General features: G+C 43.0%; 1 protein-coding gene across 1 annotated transcript; it reads left to right on the top strand.

Moving 5' to 3' along the window:
• The first annotated feature begins 4,705 nt into the window (after nt 1–4,705).
• Nucleotides 4,706–23,967, top strand: cep41 (centrosomal protein 41). The gene is made up of 11 exons (XM_084334784.1): nt 4,706–4,743; nt 5,002–5,065; nt 5,183–5,230; nt 7,402–7,463; nt 7,743–7,794; nt 8,061–8,202; nt 10,007–10,176; nt 15,726–15,793; nt 16,631–16,745; nt 20,716–20,937; nt 22,157–23,967. Exons 1-11 carry the CDS (start codon nt 4,708–4,710, stop codon nt 22,255–22,257), a joined length of 1,080 nt encoding a protein of 359 aa, XP_084190910.1. The 5' UTR covers nt 4,706–4,707; the 3' UTR covers nt 22,258–23,967.
• The last annotated feature ends 1,141 nt before the right edge of the window (nt 23,968–25,108 follow it).

Here is a 25,108-nt window from a genome sequence, read left to right as displayed (position 1 = left end):
ACTGTTAAAAAAGGAGTCGCCCCAGTGTAACACACCTCACCGTGTTCGTTTTAGCCGTCCTTCCCAGACCTCGTCAACACAGTCCGCTCAACTTTTCCCTCCCGCAAAAACTCTGACGGATATTTATATAACAAGCTCAACGCTTACCTTTTTTTTTGTCGACAACCGTCAGAATTTCTACGGGAGAGGTCGGAGCTGGCCGTGTGAGGGGGCCCGGCAGGGCGGTCTACAGGTCAAGGGTCACCAAATGTTGTGGAAAGGTTGTTTAACACAGCAGGAGACGATATTTCCAATTGTAACGAATAGGTAATTTATTTAAGAAAAGAAGTTCTTTAACAGCAAGAGCTATGGGTCAAAGAGGATCGCCACAGCTTGAACAAAAACACTCTGTCCTGGATCCCTTTGCCTGTCCCTAAATCCCCTCTCAGTCCTGCCCCCATGACAGATATGATGACGTATCACATCATGTCAGATCTGACATGACGTACATTAAGATGATACGTAGATTTAACATCGGAGAGAGAGAGAACATGAGGAGAGATAAGCAAGATATGATATCCACACACGATATGATGTAAAACATTAAGAACATCGAAGAGAGAGTGAGATGTGTGTGTTTGGTGTGTGTGTGTGTGTATGTGTGTGTGTGTCTGTGTGTGTGTGCGTCTGTGTACAGACGTGTGTATTGTATGTGTGTATTGTGTGTGTGTGTCTGTGTGTGTGCGTCTGTGTACAGACGTGTGTGTATTGTATGTGTGTATTGTGACACAGGGAATGTGTGTGTGTGTCGGTGTGTATGTCTGTGCGACTGTGTGTGTCTGGGTCTGTGTGTGTGCTGTGTAACTGTGTGTGTCTGTGTGTGTGTGCTGTGTCTGTGTGTGTGCTGTGTATGTGTGTAAGAGAGAAAAGACACAAGATTAGAACACACGATATGATGTACTGAAATGTCCATCTGCTATCTTGAGGCTGTTTTAAGAACATCAGCCAGACTGTCGCCCTAGTGTCTTTGAGCCCTGCTAGTTGACCTATATTAAACTAGTCAAGACTAACCCCTTTCCCTACCTCCACCCTCGTATACACATTTTCCCCAACAGTACATTATTGAGGTTTGAGATGCAAACCTGATTGTGATATTTCTGTACAACAGACAGCCCTGTTAATGTTTTCTGATAATCTTTTGTATGTGAAAGGCAACCTTTTATTCACTCTTGGCCCTGACTCAAATAAATCCGTTGAGTTGAACTACAGTTCTGGTTTGTCTGGCGTACACGTTTTATTCCTCATCTGCTAAGTCAGATGAGGAGACCAACAATTCTATCAGTATGAATCCTTCCTCCTCCTTCCAGATAATCAATCTCATTGTATTGTACTACAATAACCTCAAATTATTGTAGAAAGTCTGTGGGAATTTACCACAAGTAAATCTGGTTAATGTATGTTCAGATTATGTTGACCAAGTGACTGTTTTATGTACATTATTGAGGTTTGAGATGCAAACCTGATTGTGATATTTCTGTACAACAGACAGCCCTGTTAATGTTTTCTGATAATCTTTTGTATGTGAAAGGCAACCTTTTATTCACTCTTGGCCCTGACTCAAATAAATCCGTTGAGTTGAACTACAGTTCTGGTTTGTCTGGCGTACACGTTTTATTCCTCATCTGCTAAGTCAGATGAGGAGACCAACAATTCTATCAGTATGAATCCTTCCTCCTCCTTCCAGATAATCAATCTCATTGTATTGTACTACAATAACCTCAAATTATTGTCTCATTGTATTGTACTACAATAACCTCAAATTATTGTAGAAAGTCTGTGGGAATTTACCACAATGGAACCCAGGTAGGTAATTTCATCTTTCCTTGTGATAATATTGTCACCCACTGCAACCGAGAAGCCGTCGGTCTTGCTGAGTTTGTTATTTGAACCGAAGAGAATGGACTCTGTTTTGCCCATGTGTAATGATAGTTTGTTGTCGGCGAGCCATATGCAGATTTTGCCTAGTTCCGAGCTGAGGGCTTTTTCAACCTGTAACTTGTTCTTGGGTGGGTGTCTTATAACTATGAAATACATTGATGTTTAGTGTTATGTAAACTATATATATAAAATATTTTTTTACTTATTGATAGATACATACTAACTGTATATTTCACATTGCTGAAACTAATTCCTGTAATGTACTGATTGGAGAATTCTCCTTCAATGATACAACATTGTAATTTTTATTGTATAATACTGTACTATACTGTAATTGCGTATTATTGTATATATCGCAGATTGTACAATATATCACCCCGAAGCAGCACATTGCTGTGGATGAAATAATGGTCGGCACAAAACAAGGCTGGCCATCAAACAATATATGACGGCTAAGCCCACAAAGTGGCGCCTAAAATGTGTTGTGCTAGCGGATGTCAACGGCTACACGATAGACAAATGCAACAGGCTGTTTGATTGATTGAAAATGTTATTAACAGATTGCAGAATGGGTACAATACAGTACAGCTCAATACACACAATTGTTAAGGGGATGCAGACCAGAGAAAGACTTTCGTCTTGTTTACATCATGGTCCCCCATTTTCAATTCATCATAACATATATGACATACATGACATACAGATAGACAGTACTGCTATACATCTATACATTTATGACATACCAGATTTACAAATACAGTACTGTTTGTGATACAAAAATAGTCTAAAAAAGAGTTTGACGAAGAAACTGTACATTGGAGGAGGTTGGGTAGGTGGGGTGGAGGGGGGGGGGTTGGGTAGGTGGGGTGGGGAAACTGTACATTGGAGGTGGTTGGGTGGGTGGGGTGGGTGGAGGGGGGGGGGGGGGGTAGGCGGGGTGGGGTAACTGTACATTGGATTATCCACAAAACTTTACTTGGTCCCAAGAAGAGGGTCTTGTGTATTATTGGGTTAGGAGGACATTTACTGTACATTGGAGGGGGTTGGGTTAGGACATTTACAGGGGCCAGTTTCGAACTGTGGGTAGTGATTCACATTCCTTTAGAGCTGTGGGTAGGGCGTTCCACATTGATACAGACCCTCTCCCGACTCCCGCAGGCATCACCCACACTTTCACAATTTCCCCACGAGGAATTGTCTATTTTTTGTCTAGTCTAATTGTCAATTTAAAAAAAAATTTAATTAAAAGCGAAGGTTCGAACGTCCGTTCGAAAAAACCTGACGAAGTTTGAATCACTTTATTCAAATTGAGGATTTAGTTTGAGGATAGAAAAAAAGAATTATAAAATTATTATTTTTTTATTTAATTTTTTTTAATTAAAAACGAAGGTTCGTTCGCCTCCGTTCGAAAAACCCTGACGAAGTTTGAATCACTTTATTCAAATTGAGGATTTAGTTAAAAAAAATTAAAAATTATTATTATAATTTTTATTAAAAACGAAGGTTCGAACGTCCGTTCGAAGAACCCTGACGAAGTTTGAATCCCAAAAACAGGCTTCGGGGACAGCCTTACCAATATTATTTATATTATTCAAATGGCCCTCAAACATGTTCCATTGTGATGTCCCAGTATGATGTCATAATAGAACATTCTAAAACATTTGTGAAGTCACAGTATGATGTCATAATATGACATTTGTGATGTCACAGTAATAATAATAATAATGGATTGGATTTATATAGCGCTCTTCTCTGACTGACTGTTGCTCTGACTCCGAGCGCTTCACAGAGTCCATTATTCGTTCATACACAGTCATACCGGTGGTGGTAAGCTACAATTGCAGCCAGAGCTGCCCTGAGGCAGACTCACGGAAGCGTGGCGAATAATCAACGCCTACGGCCCCTCCGACCACCACCAACAGTCATTCACATGCATACACATTCATACGAGGCAAGTAGGTTAAGTGTCTTGCCCAAGGACACAACGGCAATGGGATGGACATGGGCTTGAGCGGGATTCAAACCACCAACCCTTCGATCATTGGACGCCCCGCTCTACCCCTGAGCCACGCCCCACAGTATGATGTCATAATATGACATTTGTGATGTCACAGTATGATGTCATAATCAAACATTCTAGAACATTTGTGTATCTATTCAACAATTCTCTCAGAAGATCTCATTGTGCATCTTGAAACAGTACTGAACAGTACTGAACAGATAGACTAAACAACATAGATTGAAGCCTGCATTTCTTAACCAAGGTGCCTTGCCTACTGGTTTGCTGTGGAAAGAGACAATACAGAGACAATACAGACCCTCTCCTGTTGGCCGGCGGTGCACAGGCATCACCCACACTTTCACAAAATTGTCTAGTTTTTCATTATTTGTTATATTATTTTTATTAAATTTAAATTATAATGTCAAATATTGTAAGGAAGGGCAGCGCTTGGTAAGTTGTTTTACTTCCCCCTGTTCCTTCTCGAACACTTATTGTATGGAAATAGTCTTTGACTATTTACCTTTTTGTTTTTTAAACTTTGTTTTATGTTTCTATGTTCGAGACAAATACAAATCAAATCAAAGCCCGATGGCTGGGGGAGGAGCCAAGCGTCTTCCGCTGCTAAGCAACTAGCAGCAGCTGACATCAAACGGTTGCGAGGACAGGCACCAGTGCAGTATTAGCGCCGCTGATTGGGCTATGAAAGTGTTCGGCTCAATCAGCGCCGAGTTTGTTAAACTTGGAAATAATTGATGTTGTTTGGTTAGTAGTGTTCATTTTGAAAAAATATGGCGTCGTCCAGCCGGAGCCTTGGAAATACAGAGGTAAATATCTGACATGATTACTTCACTTTTCACCTAGCTAAAACGTCAGCGCGGTTTGCAAACATAGCAGGCCTTACCTAATAATGTTATATATATATATATTTTTTTTTACAAATAATCATTAACTTTACAAGGATGATCATCGACTTGATAATGTTAGGTTACGTTTACGCTAGCTGACAGGTTAACTAATTCACGCTAACCTTAGTTACACACTAGCTAGGTAGCCGAGTCAATTTCACATTGTCTTTCTTCTAGTACCTGAAAAAAAGGATACCCCAGAACCCCAAATATCAACATGTCAAAACGAGACTGGACACAGGTAACTTGTCCTCTTACCTACACTGCGACGTCTAGGTCTAACGTTATGTAAAAATAGGTTGTCACAGAAAGACGTGTCTCTGTCCTTTACATTATTATTTTTCTTCTACTTTGATAGGATGCAGTCTAACGAAATATATGGAAAGGCTGGAGGAGATAAAAAAAAGTAAGTCCATCTGAACAGTGAACAACAAGATGGTTGTGATGTTTGACTGCAGGAGAGCAGAGGAGCAGAAAGATGCAGTGTGTTTCCCAGCTCCCAGTGTTTCCTTGTGGTGGTCTGGTCTACCACAATGTCAGACAGGACCACCACATATAGATGTCCTAAATCCATACAATAACATGTTGACAGAAAGGTGTCTTGCATGCTCTAGATTTGTTCGGTCACCATTGACTCCTCCAGATACATTTTAGGTTTCAGATACGGTTGGAAATAGGGGAACGAAGGCTTTCTAGTAACAAGACACTGAATATCTCCAGCCCTAATATTAAGCCAGCTATACGTTGTCATGGAAAATCATCAAGTGTTGTCAAACCATGTCTTTGAGAGTATTGCCTCCAGAGGTACACAGGTTAATGCACTGGAATACGTCTATTGTAAAGTGGTATTTAACTATATTGATATCCATAGACTTGATCAGTAAGACATGCAGATAATGATAATAATAGTAGATACTTCGATTTGTCTAGCTTTTCTATAAGCTATGTGGGGAGTTGGTGAAGGGTCTTTGTTATGGAAGGCCAGACATCCTTTTAGGAAAATGTATTAAAAACCCAAAAGAGCCAAACATTTTGACCAAAAAAACATCACTTTCACAAATGAGCGATTGCATCCTCTGACTGAAAACCACCAGGTTGGTGGTATTTGTGTTCGGTTCAGAGTGTTTGAAAGCTCTGGATATACATAAAACAGGAACATGTACCCCCCCCCCCCTTCCCAGCAATAATTACACAAATACAGCACAGCACGACTCAACACAACATAACACACGGAAGAGACTAGTCCATCTGGTCAGGAGCTTGGTTAGTGTAAGGGGGGAGGGGGGGGGGGGGTTAAGGGAGCTGTTGGAAAGTAGCTGTCCTTGAAGTGGGTGGTTTTTGCAAGGATAGCCTTGAAGCCCCTATCTAAGCATCTATGGGAAACACTTGTTAGCAGCCTCCAGGTTTGACGTGACTGTTTTTTTTCATACATTTCACACTGCAGTCTCGAACATCAACATAAACTCTCGCCAGTTTGAATAAAAACACTGTGGCAGAACATATGCTCGGTGTGCAGCGCACTGTTGGAATGGAGGTCAATCCAGGGGGGACAGCGTTTTTTATGTCCACACCTGCTTTGCTTGTAGGCTATGTGTTCCATTCTCCACTCCCGGGGCAAAAGGTTGATCAGATGGTCTAATAATCAACAAAGAATACCGTTTCAGTCGGTCTCGATGACATCACGCTGGTCTACCACAGCCATTCATTTCTGTCCCTCAGTCCATGTCACCAAATCAAGAGGGAGGGAGCATCCTTTTCTCTACAGTACAGTGCACAGTGACTATCGGTAACGCACTCAAATTAGCGCTGGCCAAACCAGGCACTCTGTTTTGTTCCAAACATCTCATGGGTTTCTCCTTGTCGTCGTCGGCCGCCGTGCTCTTTGAGAGGAACACCGGAGAGGTGCTGGCCCACTGGTGTTTTCCCCACCTAGTGACCGGGTCGGCTCCCGCGAATGAGCGGGAATCGAACTGGGAACCTCCGTATTGCCAGACGACCTATCAAGGATAAGCAACAGCGTTCCCTTCACTCGTATCGCCCCGATACCAAAATGGCCAATTGTACCATCGCCCACGATTCTATCTATTGGGGGCAGGGGGTGTGGAATCTTATTAGCCTACACTGTTGAGGTGCCAATAGGAGAATTTGTCGGGAGAGAGGATGAAAGGGCGAGGTGGTAGCCGGGGTCATGAACTACGGTTGGCCTGGGAGGTAGTATAGAAACAGATGGTGTTGAGCTGAGTTGCAGTGACATGTTAGTTCTGGACGAGGATGAGCAACAGAACGACCTGCAAGACCCAGCAGGTGAGACTGATGGGAGGATTGAGTTCACTGACGACGGGCTCGACGATGGTCTGACATCTGAAGTCATACTCGGCTCAATGTTCGGAGGGTTCTCTGGTCCTAAGGGGAGACCACCCACCTAAAATTGTAATAATTTTTTTCTTTTTTTTTACTATTCTAAACAATTAAGATGTTTGCAAATGATTTCATCCTTAATTCCCCCCCCCCCCCCCCTATCTAGGTGGCGGTGGTCTCCCCTTAAGGGTGAATTTCAATATTTGCTCCCTTTGCTAGATTACAGGTACCGGAAAGATGAACTCTTCAAACGACTAAAAGTCATGACGTTTGCACAGCTGGTAAGACCGATAAGGTTTAAATTGTTTCATTATCACAATGCTGACTTATCCTGCAAGGCTTTTATCTAGTCCAGTTGCAAGTCCAGACATTTTACAAATCACTTCCTGAAGCACGATTAGTTTACGCTATTTAATTATAGATAAGTCCGTTCGCATGTTGCACTTCCGCCCAACTGACCGATGGAACATTCATCTGGCTTAGCTGTCTCGTTCCCTTCACTTATACACTTGTTCCCTATTTCAACCCCCTTTTCATACCCCCACCCCCTTTCACACCAGGTACTCCAGGTAGCGTCGGTTTCAGACGATGGAGAATCGCCGAGTCCTGAAGGTAATGGAGAAAAAGAAATATCATTATCACAATATATATGTTATCTGTGTGAAGTTATTGAGAAGGTCTGTGTACTGTAGCGGTTCTCTTTAACTCTGTAAACATCCAAGGGTATATAACATATATTCTAAATGTATATTTCATATGCTCTCTGTACACATGTTGGTGTGTTTTGTTTGATAGACGAGGCCCAACGAGTCACGGAATCAGGTCGTTAAGAAGGCAATCTGTTCTTGTATTTATTCATCTTCTACCGCTGTCTCCAGGCACTCTGTCCGTGCTGTCCGAGGTGGAGATGGAGGATCTGTTGGAGCAGGACGACACCACCCCCACGCCGCCACGCCTCCTGGAAGGCTGCAGTGAAGTGGGCAACGCCCCCAGCCACTCCCCGAGATCCACCCTGCAGAGGTAACGCCCCCAGCCACTCCCCGAGGTCCACCCTGCAGAGGTAACACCCCCAGCCACTCCCCGAGGTCCACCCTGCAGAGGTACCGCCCCCAGCCACTCCCCGAGGTCCACCCTGCAGAGGTAACACCTCCAGCCACTCCCCAAGGTCCACCCTGCAGAGGTAACACCTCCAGCCACTCCCCGAGGTCCACCCTGCAGAGGTAACGCCCCCAGCCACTCCCCGAGGTCCACCCTGCAGAGGTAACGCCCCCAGCCACTCCCCGAGGTCCACCCTGCAGAGGTAACACCTCCAGCCACTCCCCGAGGTCCACCCTGCAGAGGTAACACCTCCAGCCACTCCCCGAGGTCCACCCTGCAGATGTACCGCCTCTCTGCACAAACCCCAAATAACCCTAAAATACCACTTGCATACGGCGGTGACGAGCGATAATTCCTCCTCTCTCTTTCACCGCACGCGCTCCCACAATATCCTCTCACATTAACGGGGTGACGGCGCGTGGTGTCCGGTTTCACCGCTCTGTGCATAATGACTAATATATAAAGTATCTCCTCCCCCCCCTCCCGTGCCGTATCACATTTACTCACAGAAGCGCGGCACACACACGCGGACACACGATCGCCCTCGCTGTCGTACACATCGGACAACAACCACGAGCCGTAACCCCCGAGCACACCTGTAACACGATACCCCCCCCCCCCCCCCCCCTCCATCGGTTAGCAGCCCTTCCACACACCACACACGCACAACACCCCCCCTCTTTACCCCCTACAGGAACCCAGGAGTGTAACCCTATCTGTCTAGGGGCTCCTAGCCCAAGGCCTCTCTAGTGGCAGAGTGGTGATCACCTTCACTTAACGGAGGTGTAGAGGGCCAGGGGGCATGACGCTACACATGGGGAAAGTGGTGTTGTTCTACCGGCCTGTTTGGGCTCAATTCCACGGCCCTGTCCCCTGTGGTTCTCGTCTCCCGAGTCGCCGCGGCCTCCTTGTTGTGAGACGTGCTTCCTGGTGGTGGAAAGCAAAGCGAGTCGCATTGAAAGCGGCAGCGACTGCTGCAGGACTGAGGGGGGAAGCGATGTTGCAGATCCTTTCATTAGAACCCTTTTAAACCTTACGGGGCCCCTCCCTCCCAGGGGCCCGAATACAAACGGCTGCTTCTCGGTACCGTAACTCTTTTTGCGTATTTGCGGCGCTATCGACAAAAGCTAAGCGCCGTCTGGAAGCCAAGGAGCTGAGCTTTCTTCACATGTATTGCCTTTTACACAGTTAACCAAAAACTGGGAGTCGTTGAGGAAGTAAAACACAGATCGGCGACCCAACCTGGCGAAATGGAACTACATGGAAAACTATAAACTGCACCCTTCAATACCAGCTGCGAAAAACCAACGGCGAGGATCCCCTCCCCTAACAACTACTGCCCGGGGTGCCCTTATAACCGTCTGTAGTGTGGTAGTGAAAGGGTTAACCGTCTGTAGTGTGGTAGTGTAAGGGTCAACCCTTTGCCGCGTGGCAGTGAAAGGGTTAACCTTCTGTATTGTCGCAGTGAAAGGGTTAACCATTTGGTAGTGTGGTAGTGAGAGGGTTAAGCAAAGCACTAGATCAGAACTATTGTTAAACATTTCAGTTATAGACTCTTTCGGTGGAACCGAGAGTTGCTATAGGGAACAGCTTGGGCCCCAAGTTTATTTCCTGTGATATTGTGGCAAACACTGCAACAGGAGATAAACTTGGATTAATGTTTATGTTGTCAAGTTTGAAAAAAGGTGTATGATTTTTGACCATGTGACCTTTGACCCCCTCACAGTGTTATAAGTGGCGTGGGAGAGCTGGACCTGGACAGGAACGGTCCGAGGTTGGCGAGTGTGACGCCGGAGTCCAGTCCCCGGTTGGACGACGTCCCCTACCCCGACTGCCCCTACCTGCTGCTGGACGTACGGGACAGAGACCTGTATGACCAGTGCCACATCATCAGCGGTAGGAACTGGAACGCGGCATCTAACTACCACTACTACTACGAGCGGCTGCCAAAGTAGTTGTGATTTAAAAATATATATATATATATATATATATATATATATATATATATAAAAAGAAGACTGGGTGATGATAAGATATTCCTTTATTGATCCCCTTGAGCAAAAATGGCATCATAGCAGCATGGGGGTGGGGGGCTGGGAGGTACAGGTGGGCAGGGTAATAGTAGCAATAATAGTTTTTTTTAACTATGTTTTATTTTATTTTTATTCTGTATTTTATTCTATTATTAATAATTATTAAACATTTTTAACTGTTTTAACCCTGTAGCACTTTGGGATCCTAGTGAAACGAAAAGTGCAATACAAATACAATTTATTATTATTATTGTTATTATTAGTGGAAGACATAAATATAGGCAATAAAATTATAGTACAGTAGAAAAAGTAAAAATAAGCAGTGTAAACAATAATCGCTAACTCTGAATATACCTGTATGTATGAGCAAGTAGGCAGTACTGTGTGATCAAAGGTGCAGATGAGGGTCTGTATGCCCTATTAGTTATATTATACATTACAATATATGGTGAATAACACTTAGAATCTGAATATATATACTATGAGTAAGTAAAGTATACATAGGTGCATTATACATAAGGTACCCTAACTGGCATGATATACAGTACGTCATACATCATACGTTGTAGTCCGTGCAGTTTAGGTGAGAGTCGGACACACTTAGTGATCAGACATTCCTAGTGGCTCTCGGCTAACCGCTAACGATCCGAGTAGTGGGATAGACATGATGTACTGTACCAGCCACAGCAGGTTTCACAGTTCTCCCTGTCACAGTAAGCCCTGGGTCAGTACATGTTACCGTACATGATGGGACGGACGGTAATGAGGATTTCATAAAGGTTATGATCTGGGGATGGAAAGCTGATCCTAGACCAGAGGGGTAACTTCACCCTGCAGACTAAAAACAGCAGAGAGAGATAAATAAGAGAGAAGAGAGACAAAGGAGGGGTGGGGGATTAATGAGAGACTCATTAAAGACTACATACCTGAATACTAGGTAATTGGTGTGTGTGTTTTAGTGTTTAGATTGTAGAGTGTATGTAACAATGTTGGTAGTGTTCTAATGGACTGGGCGGATACTGTTCTAGGGTGTGATATAGGATCACAAGTCGGGTCCTCTCTCTCTCTCTCTCTCTCTCTCTCTCTCTCTCTCTCTCTCTCTCGTTAACACATAAAAAACGTTCTCGCCCCCCTCTCTCATTGTTAAATATGAAAACCTGTCTCTCACTCTCTCTTTCTTTCTCTCAGTGTGTGTGTGTGAGGTTCTCATTATTTTCATTTTGCCTCAGCTATTTCTTGGCACTGGCAGCAAGCAGGAAATGGTCCTGGAGAAATAGTCCTCGATCATTCACTTATTACTATGTTATCTGTTCCTTTATTTAACATTTCTACACATTCACCCTATAAAATGAATACACAATCATATGTGTATATATATATATATATATATATATATATATATATATATATATATATTTAATTACCATTGAATTGTTAAGGATATTCTGGTTCATTTAAAACGACCGGTTAACTGGCTAGCCGGGTAATCGGATATCCTTGCACATCCCTACTTCTGGTGTGAACAGCCAGGCTCCTGTTTGCATGATAATTGACACTTTGCGGTGCTCTCGGGCGTCCCCAGCGTAGGGGACATATACACTGGACAACTCTGGGGCAACATTACCCAAGGAAACATCACACAACTCCTGCATTGATTACATTGGAACTTCTTGTGACCCGGACAAATCATATAGTATATTTATTATTATAGGAGTGGGGTGGGGGTCGATACAGGAATATATCGTGCGATTTTGCATTCCAATATTAAATCAATGCCTTGGTTTGAAAATCTCATTTTTATAATCAAGTTGTGGTCAGTGTGTGTTAAAGAGACCCTATGCAATTTGTTGCACATTGTTTCATGTACAATTTTATTGGCCAGTTTGTGATGCACGCTAAAGTCTTGAGTCTTGCTTTTAGCCTTTTTATGGTTATTTTCTCTTCTTCAGCTACACAGATATCGTGATGTATCGTAGAGGAAATTCCTTGCCATATATTCACTATCGCAGATATCGCATATCGTGATATTATAGCTAGCGAGGGCCAAATATCAGTATTGTATCATGAGTTACTCATATCGTCCCACCCCTAATATTTATGTCTCACTTCAGTTACTGTTGGCTGGTGAGTTTCCCTTAAAAGACTAGCGGGTGGTCCGCAGGGGCGCTGTGGCAACTTAAAACCATAATTTCAATAGAATAGCAAACACAAGGGTAAGCTCCAAATAATTTAATAATAATTAAAAAGTAATTCCAAATAATATGTATTTAAGTACATGAGTGTATAAGTGTGTAAAACACACACACAGGGGAACAGAGGGGCAGAGCATTCACGTAGTAGACAATGATGCGTCTGTTTCTAAGCTGGCCCCAAGCTTTCACTGCAAAAAAAGAGAAGAGAAACGCATGGTCGAGCTGGTTGTCATAGCAGGGTATCTGCGGGGTAGGGCTGACCCCTATTAGTCGACTAATCGATCGAAAGGAGCCGTAGTCGACTGCCAACCTCTTAGTCGAATGCAAAAAAATAATAAAAAATAATAAATATATATATTTTTAAATTCTTTTAATTATAATTTCTTTTATCATTCTTTCCAAAAGAAAAGAGGCCTAGAAGCGTGGCTAACGCTAATGGCACGCATACCAGAGGCTAACTGCCTAAGAAAACGGGCACAGAGGCACTGAAAGAGGATTTCACCCATCTAATGAACACACTAGACTAGACAAATATCAAGATGTATCCATCAGTGGACCAATTGCATGCTTTTGCAGAGAACAAGAAGCCTTCAGTCGACTCCTTCAGACATTAAGCACCCCCACAGCCCAAATGGAACGAAAAAAAATATAAAAATGATACTTAAATTCATGAATCTCAATTCTTAAATTCCATTGTTCTGTCACTGTTCTCTTGTCACTCTGTAGGTCTGCTGTCCTCTCCTACTGTTTGTTCTCTGTCACTCTGTAGGTCTGCTGTCCTCTCCTACTGTTTGTTCTCCGTCACTCTGTAGGTCTGCTGTCCTCTCCTACTGTTTTATCCTTGTTTTGGCAACACTGTTACTTCCAATCTTTGCTGTACCAACAAAACTGTTATTTGTATACTTACTTACAGTAGCTAATTATGACATGCACAAATTCTAAACCCTGGTCCCTGGACCCTGACTCTTTACTTGGGAAGTGGGGCTAAAGAGGATGCACAGATAGCGCTTTTCCACTACCGACTAGGGATGTTTTTTGCTAGTCGACTTGTCTGAGGCATCTACTGACAATTCATATTGTTTTATTAAGATTCTGATGTAGACCTAATTCATCACAAAATGGATCTCAATTCTCAACGTAAGGTTATTTTCCCAGATAGCCTATTTTTTTTTTTTTTTTATCCACTTTTTCTCCCATCCCAATTTCGCCTCGCCAATTCTCCCTTCAATTCTACCCTCCCCTGTCTCGAACGTTGCTAGACTATGCCTCCCACTGGTCGGCTGCAGTGACGACCAAGCCTTGCATCACGTGTCCCCTCCGGTACACGAGGAGGCAGCTGTCGCATCTTTTCACCTGAACAGCGCGATCTCTCAGTGGCGAGGAGTAACGCGTGGGAGGCTCACGCTGCCCCCGATACTTCCTGATTCTGCTGTACAGGCGCAACAACCGACCTGTAGGAGTCGCTGTCCACAACGTCCAATCACCACCCATCTTGGGCTTTCCCACCCTCTAACACTGCCAATGTGTGTTAGTACGATGACTGGCCAAGCCAGTAGCAACGCCGAGAGCTGGGCTCGATACCAGCATATCCTGCGTTAGTGGCGAGCGCCTTGCCCACTGCACCACGCAGCCGCCGCCTATTTATTTTCTCATATCATATATGGATTTGCTTTTTCCAAACTTATCACCGCCATTCCAACAGACCATGTCTAGTCTACGCTGTTCTTTCAGCACCACAACAGACCATGTCTGCGCTGTCCTTTCAGCACCACAACTGTGCTCAGCGGAGATGGATGCTCCCTCTCTGTTGTGTCTGTATAACGGTATGCGGCTACATTGAGCCGTCGTGTCTGACCGCCTACATCTTGTTTTTAATACATTTTCAGTGTCCGGTTGTTGGACAGCGTTGATGTTGTGTCCGTCTGCGCCAGATTTGTGTCCGTTTTGGGTGAACTGACGGATATGTTACCATCCTCAAAGCTGTTGTTTCTGCAAAGGCACGATTATGTTCTAATTTAGAAATAAACTAAACATAAATGAGTGCTGTCTCGTTATTTTATTTTAAATTATTTTGCACAGGTATTCAATTTTGGGGGGAGCAGCCCCCGGCTGTCGGGAGATGGCATTAACACATTGGTTGCCAACAACGAGATTTCTCGTTATTTCTCGCCATGCGTTGGTTGCCAATAACGAGATTTCTCGTTATTTAATCGTTATTTATTTTATTAGCGATATCCATTCATTTTTCATCCGTCCAGCCTGACGTTATCATTGGGAATGGCTCTGAGCTTGAAAAGGGCAAATACTGCCCCCTATCGTCTCCCGGATGGTAATGCACATCATTGGATTGAGTGAAAAAGTGCATCAGAGAAAAACTCCGGTCCAGGGTTTCCCCATCTCTGGCAAGCAGTGTCTGTTACCAGATTCACTGGGGAGGCTCGGAGCAGCTTTCGATTATGCGTTTCGGACTATAACGTTGGATCAATAAACGCGATCAATATTTGGAATGGCGATCAGGAATTGGATTCATCTTTTTGCAGAACATCTGATCTGAGGTAAGGACTCTTATGTTACCAGTTTTGGGTTAATCAGAGTTGTTTTTCACAGCGTTCACAATGTGTGTGTGTGGCGTTAGGCGCTGAGCGCGGCACGAATAAATGAATTTTCAGCCCGCTTTTGTATCGTGCATAAGAACACAAATACTCTCGATAATCTAGCGTTTATTTGAAAACTATTCATAAATCAGCCGGAAAATGACAATGTGTTTTGTGTATTCCAGTAAATGGCTATTATCGCAGAATATTTTTTCTTTCTAGAAATCTCAAACTATACTCGTATTCAAAACGGTATAAAACGGAAATGTACTGATTAAAAAACAATCCGTTTCGTACATGTTGACTGCAAGCAAGTCATTGATAAGCGACGGGTGTATTAGACACATAGCCATAATTTAAGATATAGTTTAATCGCTCGCAAATGTGCTCGTCCTCCCATTGCTTAACGTGCTGGCATCCAAGCGATAAATCGTCATATCCGGCTAGCACACAATGTGTTAAAGTGGCATTAAAAAGGTCTTAGAAAGTCTTAAATTGAACTTGTTGAAACCTGCGGCGCTGTGCCCCTATACCAGTGTTTAGGGAAAACCCTCGGTACACAACAGTGGGCAGTATTTTTGTGTCTGTTCTTTGATGTTTCTTGATATTTTCTCTCTTCCCCACAGCACAAAGTTTCCCCATCACCAGCCTCTCTCGAACCATGAATCCCTACACCAAGGACGTGCTGGATTATGTATCCTTCTTCACCACAATGCTATTCAAAACACTTACCATTCTTCTTGAGTGTCTGTTCGTCGTATAAGACAAAGGCAAAGTCAGAATGAGATAAGATAAGATAAGACAAGATAAGATAAGATAAGATATTCCTTTATTGATCCCCTTGGGGAGATTTGTGCATCATAGCAGAATGGGGGATGCGGGAAGGGGAGGTATGGGCAGGGTAATAGTAGAAAGACATACATATAGGCAATAAGATGAAATCTGAATATAAAAATATGATAAAAGATAAAGGTGTAAACAATATCTTCCACCCTTCATGGATCACTTCATTACTGGACTGGAACTCTGGACCCTATCACACTCACTCTGGTGATTGGCTTTACACTTAAGGTCTCCAGAGTTTGGACTGAATTAGGGAAATCTGCCTTTAGCTTCTGTGCCCCCTGACACGTGGAATGTTTTGCAAAGCACCTTAAACTCAATACTTTAGTATCCATTGGTCAGTTTATCATGTGAAGCACTTTGGTTTGTTTTTAGTCATTTGTAAATGTGCTATATAAATAAAACTGACTTGACTTGACTTAAATCTATAATGGCCAACCATTTCACCTCAGTCTGTAATTGTTTTGATTGATTTGAATGGTTTAATTGACTTTTCTGTTTCTATATTGTTTTTGTATCATTGTATTGTTCCTCTCGACGTCATTGTAAATGAGAGCCTGCTCTCGATCTTTCGAGATTAAATAAAGATTGAATGAATATAACTCTGAATATATAATTTTTAAAAACTTAAGTATTTGCAGTGTCTCTTTATATCAGTCTGTCTGGCCTTAACCTGCTCGCTGTGTAGAAAAACACTGTAGGGAAGATCATCATAGTGTACGACGAGGACGAGAGGATCGCCAGCCAGGCTGCCACCACCATGTGCCAGCGAGGATTCGAGAACCTCTTCATGTTATCCGGAGGTGAGGTCTCCTCTCATTTACTTCCTAGATCCCAGGAAGTTCCGGTTCTGGAAATGGCTTCTCGTGTATCATAATGTGTCTTCATTTGGTTTAGATAAGAGTGGAGCAGAGAGCCGGTGTGGTGCATCCTGGCACTTGACCTTTAATGGCACAAAGTACTGTTTTTGCAGTATGGTGCCCTCTGCTGGAACACTGTCTTTGGACAGCATGTGACAATTTAAAGCTGTTGTAAGTGGTGTTTATTTAGTTAAAATAATGTTAAATAGCTCTACATTCCAACAGCCATCGCTGATATAGAGTGTTTGGTCAGTAACATGGGTCTCCCAGTCCCTCCACTCTACAGTAAACACAAGATAGATTGTTTGGTATCCCTTCCCACTTTATCCAATCAGAAGAGAGAACCCTAGATATATATTTTTTAACTTATTTCAAGAAATATTGCCAAGCCAACCTTGCTGGTACATTATTGTACGTGTTCCAAGCACATGTTTGCTTAAAATTCGTTTTTATTTCATATTTTTGTCAGACAATTTTTGCAGTGTGGAGTTATCTCTCCTGGTTGGATAAAGTGAGAATGGGATACCAGCAAATGTATTTTCTGTTTATTGCAGAGTGGAAGGACTGGGAGACTCATGTTACTGACCAGACAGTATCAGTGATGGCTGTTGGAATGTAGACCACTTATTAAAAAATTTAAGAAAATACCACTTACGGCACCTTTTAACAGGAGTTGAACGCCAACCACGTATATATACGTTATTGTGATAGCTATTTCCATTCATAATTCATCCTGGTATGTTGTGTGACTGTGTGGCAATGTGTCTGAGATCGCAACGGTCCGATACCGCCGCCTGGTGGTATGCGGCCGGTGTTGCACTCCCTTTGTGTGTCTGAGTGTGGGGCTGTGCGTCATTGAAAGTCATCCGGGCGGAGTTATCTTGTAACGTGGATCAATATATACACCTGAATCGCATTGCATCGCCTTCGGGACGCCAGAATCATTATGATTTTGGGGGTTATGACGTGGGCCAAATGGACATACGATCTAGCAGATGGCAATTAAATAATTGGAATATTCTTTTTGGAGTCTCATCGGCCACAGGTAAGAGCAATCTAACGTTAATTTCAGCTTGGTTGTCCATTGTTCTCATAGCCATCGCCCTGATCAACGTATGCAGTTGTACTAACGAATGCTGTTATTGACATCAATTAATCATAAACGACCCCCCCCCCCCTTTCATGCATGGATGATGGAACATAATATACCGATCATATGCATTTGAATTTTTAATTGTAGCGTGTATAGGGACGAAATGCCAATGGAATGATCCTAGACCACTTTAAAACTATACTTATATTCACCACGGTATAAAACGAGAATGTATGGATGGAAAAAAGATTCTTTTTTCACATCTTGAACGATAGATACTCGATGTCAAATGGGCCATAGTATTGCATATATATATATATATATATATATATATATATATATATATAAACAATATAGCCTTAAAACCAAACTCAGGCTCTACAACAGCAATGTTAAGTCTGTCCTGCTATATGGCTCTGAGTGCTGGAGAGTAACAAAACAGGATATGAGAAAGGTTGACGTCTTCCACAATAGCTGCTTACGTAGGATCTGCAACATCTTTTGGCCAAATAGAATCTCGAATGAGGAACTTTAAGAAGACAGGCAGCTTGCATATGTCCCTTGAGATAAGGAGACATAGGTTAAGATGGCTCGGTCATGTATTGAGGATGCCCAATGAAAGGTTACCCAAAGTTGCCTTGAGATGGACCCCAGTTGGGAAGAGAAAGAGGGGTAGACCAAAGAACACCTGGCGAAGGACAGTGATGATGAAGCTGAAGGAGATGGGTCTTTCCTGGGACGAAGCGCAGGCCAAAGCACGAGACAGGATTCAGTGGCAGTGTATGATTGCGGCCTTATGCCCCAACCGGGACGAAGAGGATAAGTAAGTAAGTATTGCATATATAGCTATAATATTTAAATAGTTATAGCCCTGCAAACAAGGTGAGCGACTCCCACCGTTTACAGCGCTGGCGGTAGCTGCTACAGGATGAGGCTAATGCGTGGCAGAGAAGGAGTTAATTCTGTTTTGTTTTTGTTTACGTGTAAAAACAGAAGGTGATTCATAACGGGTAAAAAAGTTCCAAAGACTTTGTTTTAACTATGAGTCAAACTTTTCAAGAAAATAATACCCCAAAATTAAAATGTTTTAATTGTCCCAAATGGCTTTGCGTGTTTGGAAATGGAATTTAGCAAACTTATGTTTTTGGTTTATCAAGTCAAATGATACCTCTGTCTCAAGACTTTCTTATCTCTAGCAATGAACATAGTGTGCGCCAGAGACTTTGCTCTCACATCTCTTGTTGGTGTCTTTGACAGACAGACTCCGTTGGAATTGCTACAATAATGCTTGTACTATTTCCTGTCTCAACAAATAACAAAATTACCAAAAGTTCAGAATTTTGGACCCCTAGCCCTATTTCCTACTTGCCATTGATCTTGTCGTCGGACTCGGTAGAGTTGCTTTTTCTCGGCACAATCCCTGCTGTTTGTTATCCTGGACAGTGGACACCCAGAGCTCTGGCTAGTTAGCCACAAAACAAATGCAAATCAATGGGGCCACGTTCCAGCCTGTACAAGCCCTGAAAGAAATGCTGAAACCTAATCTGGTTCCACTGTGGAGTAGGTTTCTACTAGGTTCTGTGGAGTAGGTTTCTACTAAAAAAAATACATTTGACATTTTGATCGGTAAAAACAGTAGGATAAATACACAGGTAGGTAGAGTCCTTTTCATTTCCATCCAGGTTTTTTTTTCTTTTTTTTTCTTTTTAAAAGCTCAGTCACATTTGGACATGGCATGGCTTGTCCTGAGAAAGGACTCTTACCGATCTACATCATAGACCTGTTCGCTGTTTACAAACATACCATGTTCAAGCCAATCAGCAATACCAACTGAGTCACGTGACCCAGTCCTGCGCGAAAATACGATGGGGCTCTATGGAGAAACCATGACACTCTCCTGACTAAAAGTTGTTTCAAACGAAAACGGCTGTTTGTCATTTTGCCAAATCAGCATGGCTGCGAGTGTGAGTCTTTCACCTTTTACATATCTAGCCTTGGCATGGATCGATTTTCTTTATCGCTAGCATGGCTAACAAATGCAAATATATTGTATTCTGCCCCGTTGTTCTGACCAGGATTACGTTCCTTTCTGCCCCGGTGATGCACATGCACACGGAGTCTGACGTATACAGCGAACAGGTCTATTGGTCAGAACGAAATTCAAGCCTTTATTTAAACTCGTAAGACACTGAGGTTACCCTCATTCACAGCAACGACGAGTTTACAAAACAAGACACGGTTTATCTCAGCAATTTCATACATACATGTATAGGCACAATAAATAAGAATAAACTATAGAAAATCAGCTAAGACAGTTACAAGTCGACACATGGTGGTCGGAGATCATACTTTTAAATGGAGCAAGAGAAGGAAGAACCTTCAGCTTCAGAGTCAGTTGGAGGGCATTCCAGGTGTTGGAAGCATCAAAGGAAAAACGTGTTTCCTAATTCAGAACAAACCCTAAGAAGCAACCAATCTAAAACAGGGAAAGGGGTCCAACATTCTGAACTTACCCGTGTAGTCGATTTAAAGGAATGAATGGAAGCGGACATGGCCGGTTAGCCTTCGGGAGAGGTGTTAGTTGGACAATGCCTAGGCTAACCGGCACTGTCCGCTTCCATTCATTGTGCTAAGCTAGGCTAACGTGCAGCCAGATAGCTTTCTACTGAACGCACAGAGAGGAAACTGGTATCTATCTTCTTGTCTCTCTCTGGAGAAGACTATGAGCTAATTTCCCAAAATGTTGGCGTGTTCCTTTTAAGTGTTTATTTGTTTTTCACTGATTCTGACCGTTATTCTGTTGTCCCACCACCTCCCCAGGTCTCAAGGTGCTCGCTCAGAAATTCCCGGACGGGGTGACGACCGGCTCCATCCCGGCTTCGTGCCTGCCGTCTCCCACGGCGTCGGGGAGGAAGCGCTCCATGCCCCGCCAGGTGCTGCACGAGGGAGTGCACGCGGTGAAGAGCAAGTGGAGGTTCTCCCCGGACGAGCTGGACAGGATCAGCCACTTCATGGAGGAGTCCGCCCCAAGTGACGGCAGCAGTAAGACGTTGTTTATAACCCTTTCACCACCATCACACCTGTCGTACAGGAGCATGTTTATATTAACCCTTTCACCACCATCACGCCTGTCGTACAGGAGCATGTTTATATTAACCCTTTCACCACCATCACGCCTGTCGTACAGGAGCATGTTTATATTAACCCTTTCACCACCATCACGCCTGTCGTACAGCAGGCGCATGTTTATATTAACCCTTTCACCACCATCACGCCTGTCGTACAGGAGCATGTTTATATTAACCCTTTCACCACCATCACGCCTGTCGTACAGGAGCATGTTTATATTAACCCTTTCACCACCATCACGCCTGTCGTACAGGAGCATGTTTATATTAACCCTTTCACCACCATCACGCCTGTCGTACAGCAGGCGCATGTTTATATTAACCCTTTCACCACCATCACGCCTGTCGTACAGGAGCATGTTTATATTAACCCTTTCACCACCATCACGCCTGTCGTACAGGAGGAGCATGTTTATATTAACCCTTTCACCACCATCACGCCTGTCGTACAGGAGCATGTTTATATTAACCCTTTCACCACCATCACGCCTGTCGCAGAGGAGCATGTTTATATTAACCCTTTCACCACCATCACACCTGTCGTAGAGGAGCATGTTTATATTAACCCTTTCACCACCATCACGCCTGTCGTAGAGGAGCATGTTTATATTAACCCTTTCACCACCATCACGCCTGTCGTAGAGGAGCATGTTTATATTAACCCTTTCACCACCATCACGCCTGTCGTAGAGGAGCATGTTTATATTAACCCTTTCACCACCATCACGCCTGTCGTACAGGAGGCGCATGTTTATATTAACCCTCCCTTCCCACCTTATCCAATCAGGAGAGAGAACCCTAGATCTTTGTACCTATTTCAAGAAATCTTGCCAAGCCAAATTAGCTGGCAGATTATTTTACTTGTTTCTAGGACACATTTGCTTAAAACTATTAAGCAAACTACTATGTATTTCTTATTTTTGCAGTGTGGAGTTCTCTCTCCTGATTGGATAAAGTGGAAATGCGATACCAAGACATGTATTTTGTGTTTACTGCAGAGCGGAGGGAGGGAGGGAGAAATACCTCTTACAGCACGTAACTTAATTAACGTGGGGTGGTTAAGGCTCTATTTTAATAGCAGTGTGTGTGTCTCTGTGTGTGTGTGTCTCTGTGTGTGTGTGCCCATGCTCCAGGTCGCATGTCCAGCCGTATGACCAGCAGCTGTGCCTCCAGTGCCCGCAGTCGGCAGACAGAGGACAGTGCCAGGTCGCAGAGCAGCAAGCCCTGGAAATAACCCTCCTCCTGCATCCTCACGACATGCCTCCTGCGCCGATTAACACTTTGAGTGCCAGCCACGAGAAATCTCGTTATTTCATGCCAACGACGAGAAATCATGTTTTTAATCTTTATTTTTTTTATTTAGCGATTTCCATTCATCAATCTAGCCTCACGTTACCATTGGGACTGGCTTTGAGCTCGAACAGGGAAAATACCGCCCCCTATCGTCTCTCCGGATGGTATTGCACCCATTGGATTGGACTGAATGAAATGGATGGGGAAAAAAAGAGCGACGGGCGTATTAGACACATAGCCATCATTTAAGATATAGTTTATGCGTTTGCAAATGTGCTCGCCCTCCCATTGACTACAGCGCTGGCACTCGAGCGCTAAATCGTGCGCCCCCTGCTGGCACTCAAAGTGTTAAAGACCTTTTCATGCTATGTCATGCCTCTGTGAATCTCAATGATATGAACGTGCAGAATCCCCGTCTTTCCCTATTCGCCATATACTGTGGTCAGAGGTGGGCGTGAGTGCGTCGCTGCTCGACCTCCTTCCAGCTACCTGAACATCCGTCCCATTGTCACTCTACAGTAGTCTGTAACTCTCCCTCAGGTAGATTCTGAAGGAAATATTATTTCTATTTTGATCCCAATGGACCATTTTAAAGTTAAATCGGCGCTTCATTATTTAGTTCCGGACCGGGTTTTGGTAACTGTCCCATAGGAGTCATTCACTACTATATGAAGAGCTCTGTTTTCATGCTGACACTAAGCAGACAGAGCTGCAGGCGCAACTGAACTAAAAGGCTTTTTCGGCTGCTTAAGATATTTTCAATCTTGATATTTCTTCTAAGAAAAGGCCTTTAAAGTTGCGTGTTCTTACTAACACACATTTACGCAGACATGCAGGTACATGCAGGACAAAATATGAAGTCAAATGAAGGGAAAGACAGACATTATTATTATTATTATTATTATTAAGGAGCACCTTTGTCATCATCTTTCTGTTAGAAAATGTGAAAACAGTATTGCTTTTGCCTTGCCTGGTGTGGCCTATGTTTGTTGACATTTGTTTTTTTAGCCTTATTGAAGCACACATGAATGTTACCACATCCCCGAGGTTCACGATGAATGCATTTTGTGCAGGCTTTAGTTGTGTTGTACTTTCCCAGGATTGTTTTCTGTTGAATATCTATGTTGGAACTTACATGGCTGTCCTCACTATTAATAAGTAGGGATGTCCCGATCACATTTTTTTGCTCCCAATCATGTGATTTTGAGTATCTACCGATACCGATCTTTCCCGATCCGATTTTTCACATTAGTAACCGATAAAAAAAAAGTTTAAATATTTTTTATATACAAAAAAAAAAGTAAAAAAAGAAAATTGGTGCCTATTGGTGCCATCGTCTGTAAAAATCAGGTGACTGCAAGTTCTGCAACTAGTGGATGTCCCTCATCCTTGACATAAATCATTTGATGTATAATTAAATCAAAGGAAATGCATTTGTTACGTCAGTATGAGTTTAAGACGTGAACATGGTCATGTTTGTTGAATAAAAAAAAAAAAAAAAAATCCCGATTTTTCTTTTCTTTTTTATCCCGAACTTCTGAAAATCACGTGATCGGCCCCTGATCCCGATCACGTGATCGGATCGGGACATCCCTATTAATAAGTGCTGAATTCCTTCAAATTATTCACTGTCACAGTCTCTTAACCCACATTAAGTGATTGGTCACAGTTTTTTGTACATAAATGTAAAATAATAAAATGTATAAATGTAGGCTCTGTTGTATTTGTTTGGTGATTTTAAGAAGTATAAAAGACATGTACAGTACACATTTTGTCAGTTTCATAAATGTATTGATACACCGCTTAAACCTGTCTGCACAATATTACAAACCATTGACATCAGAACACTATCATTTAAAATTCAGATGTGGAGCAGCAGTATAATAGCTCTCTTGTCAGTCCGTTCTCACTTCAATTATGTACAGGAAAAACATACATAATCTACGTCATGTTGTAGCCATAAGTAATATATTCACTTATAATACTTACTTGTAATGTTATTATTACAAATAGGTACACACTCCTATACCGTATAATCTCTGAACTCCATTGCCTATAGCTCTAGACTCAGCTGCCCACACATATCTACTGCATATGTTACCGGTCCCAATGGGCTACTGGGTACCGGAACAAATCATGTTCGCCGCCGTTCTCCATTCACTCCCTGAAAGCATAGAATATGATCAAGAGGAGTGAAGACCAGTGATGCCAGTAACTAGTTACTCTAATCTGATTACTTTTTCAGTAAATAGTAATCTAATTTACTTACTTTTTACAAGCCAGTAATCTGATTAGTTACTTTTCTAAGTGGCTGTGCATTACTATTTAGTTACTATCTCATAATGCTGATGATAAGAGAGCCAGGGGTACAGTCAGCTAGACCGGAGATGGGACGCGCGCTCGTGTTTATAGCTGATTTTAGAATGGCTTCAGCATGAAGTTAAATCAACTATCCAGTAATCATAACTACCTACCTCAACCTATAGTCTACCCATATAACACATGACAGCCATGTACATGTATTTATAGGGGCGACAGTGGCTCAGGAGGTAAAGCGGTCATCTGGTAATCGGAAGGTTTCTGGTTAGATTCTGGCTCCTCCCGGCAGTGTGTCGAAGTGTCCTTGAGCAAGAAACGTAACCCCTGTAATGCTCCTGATGAGCAGGTTGGCCCCTTGCATGGTTGCCTCTGCTATAGGTGTGTGAATGTGTGAGTGAGTGCTATATAAATGCAGTCCATTTACCATATTTACCATATGCCAGGATTGGAAAGGCAAGGACGATATCAACATG

This window comes from Notolepis coatsorum (assembly GCF_963971535.1).
Source record: "Notolepis coatsorum genome assembly, chromosome: 18".
Lineage (NCBI taxonomy): Eukaryota > Metazoa > Chordata > Actinopteri > Aulopiformes > Paralepididae > Notolepis > Notolepis coatsorum.
Note: the sequence above shows the minus strand (reverse complement) of the source record. Positions and strands in the feature narration are given on the sequence as shown.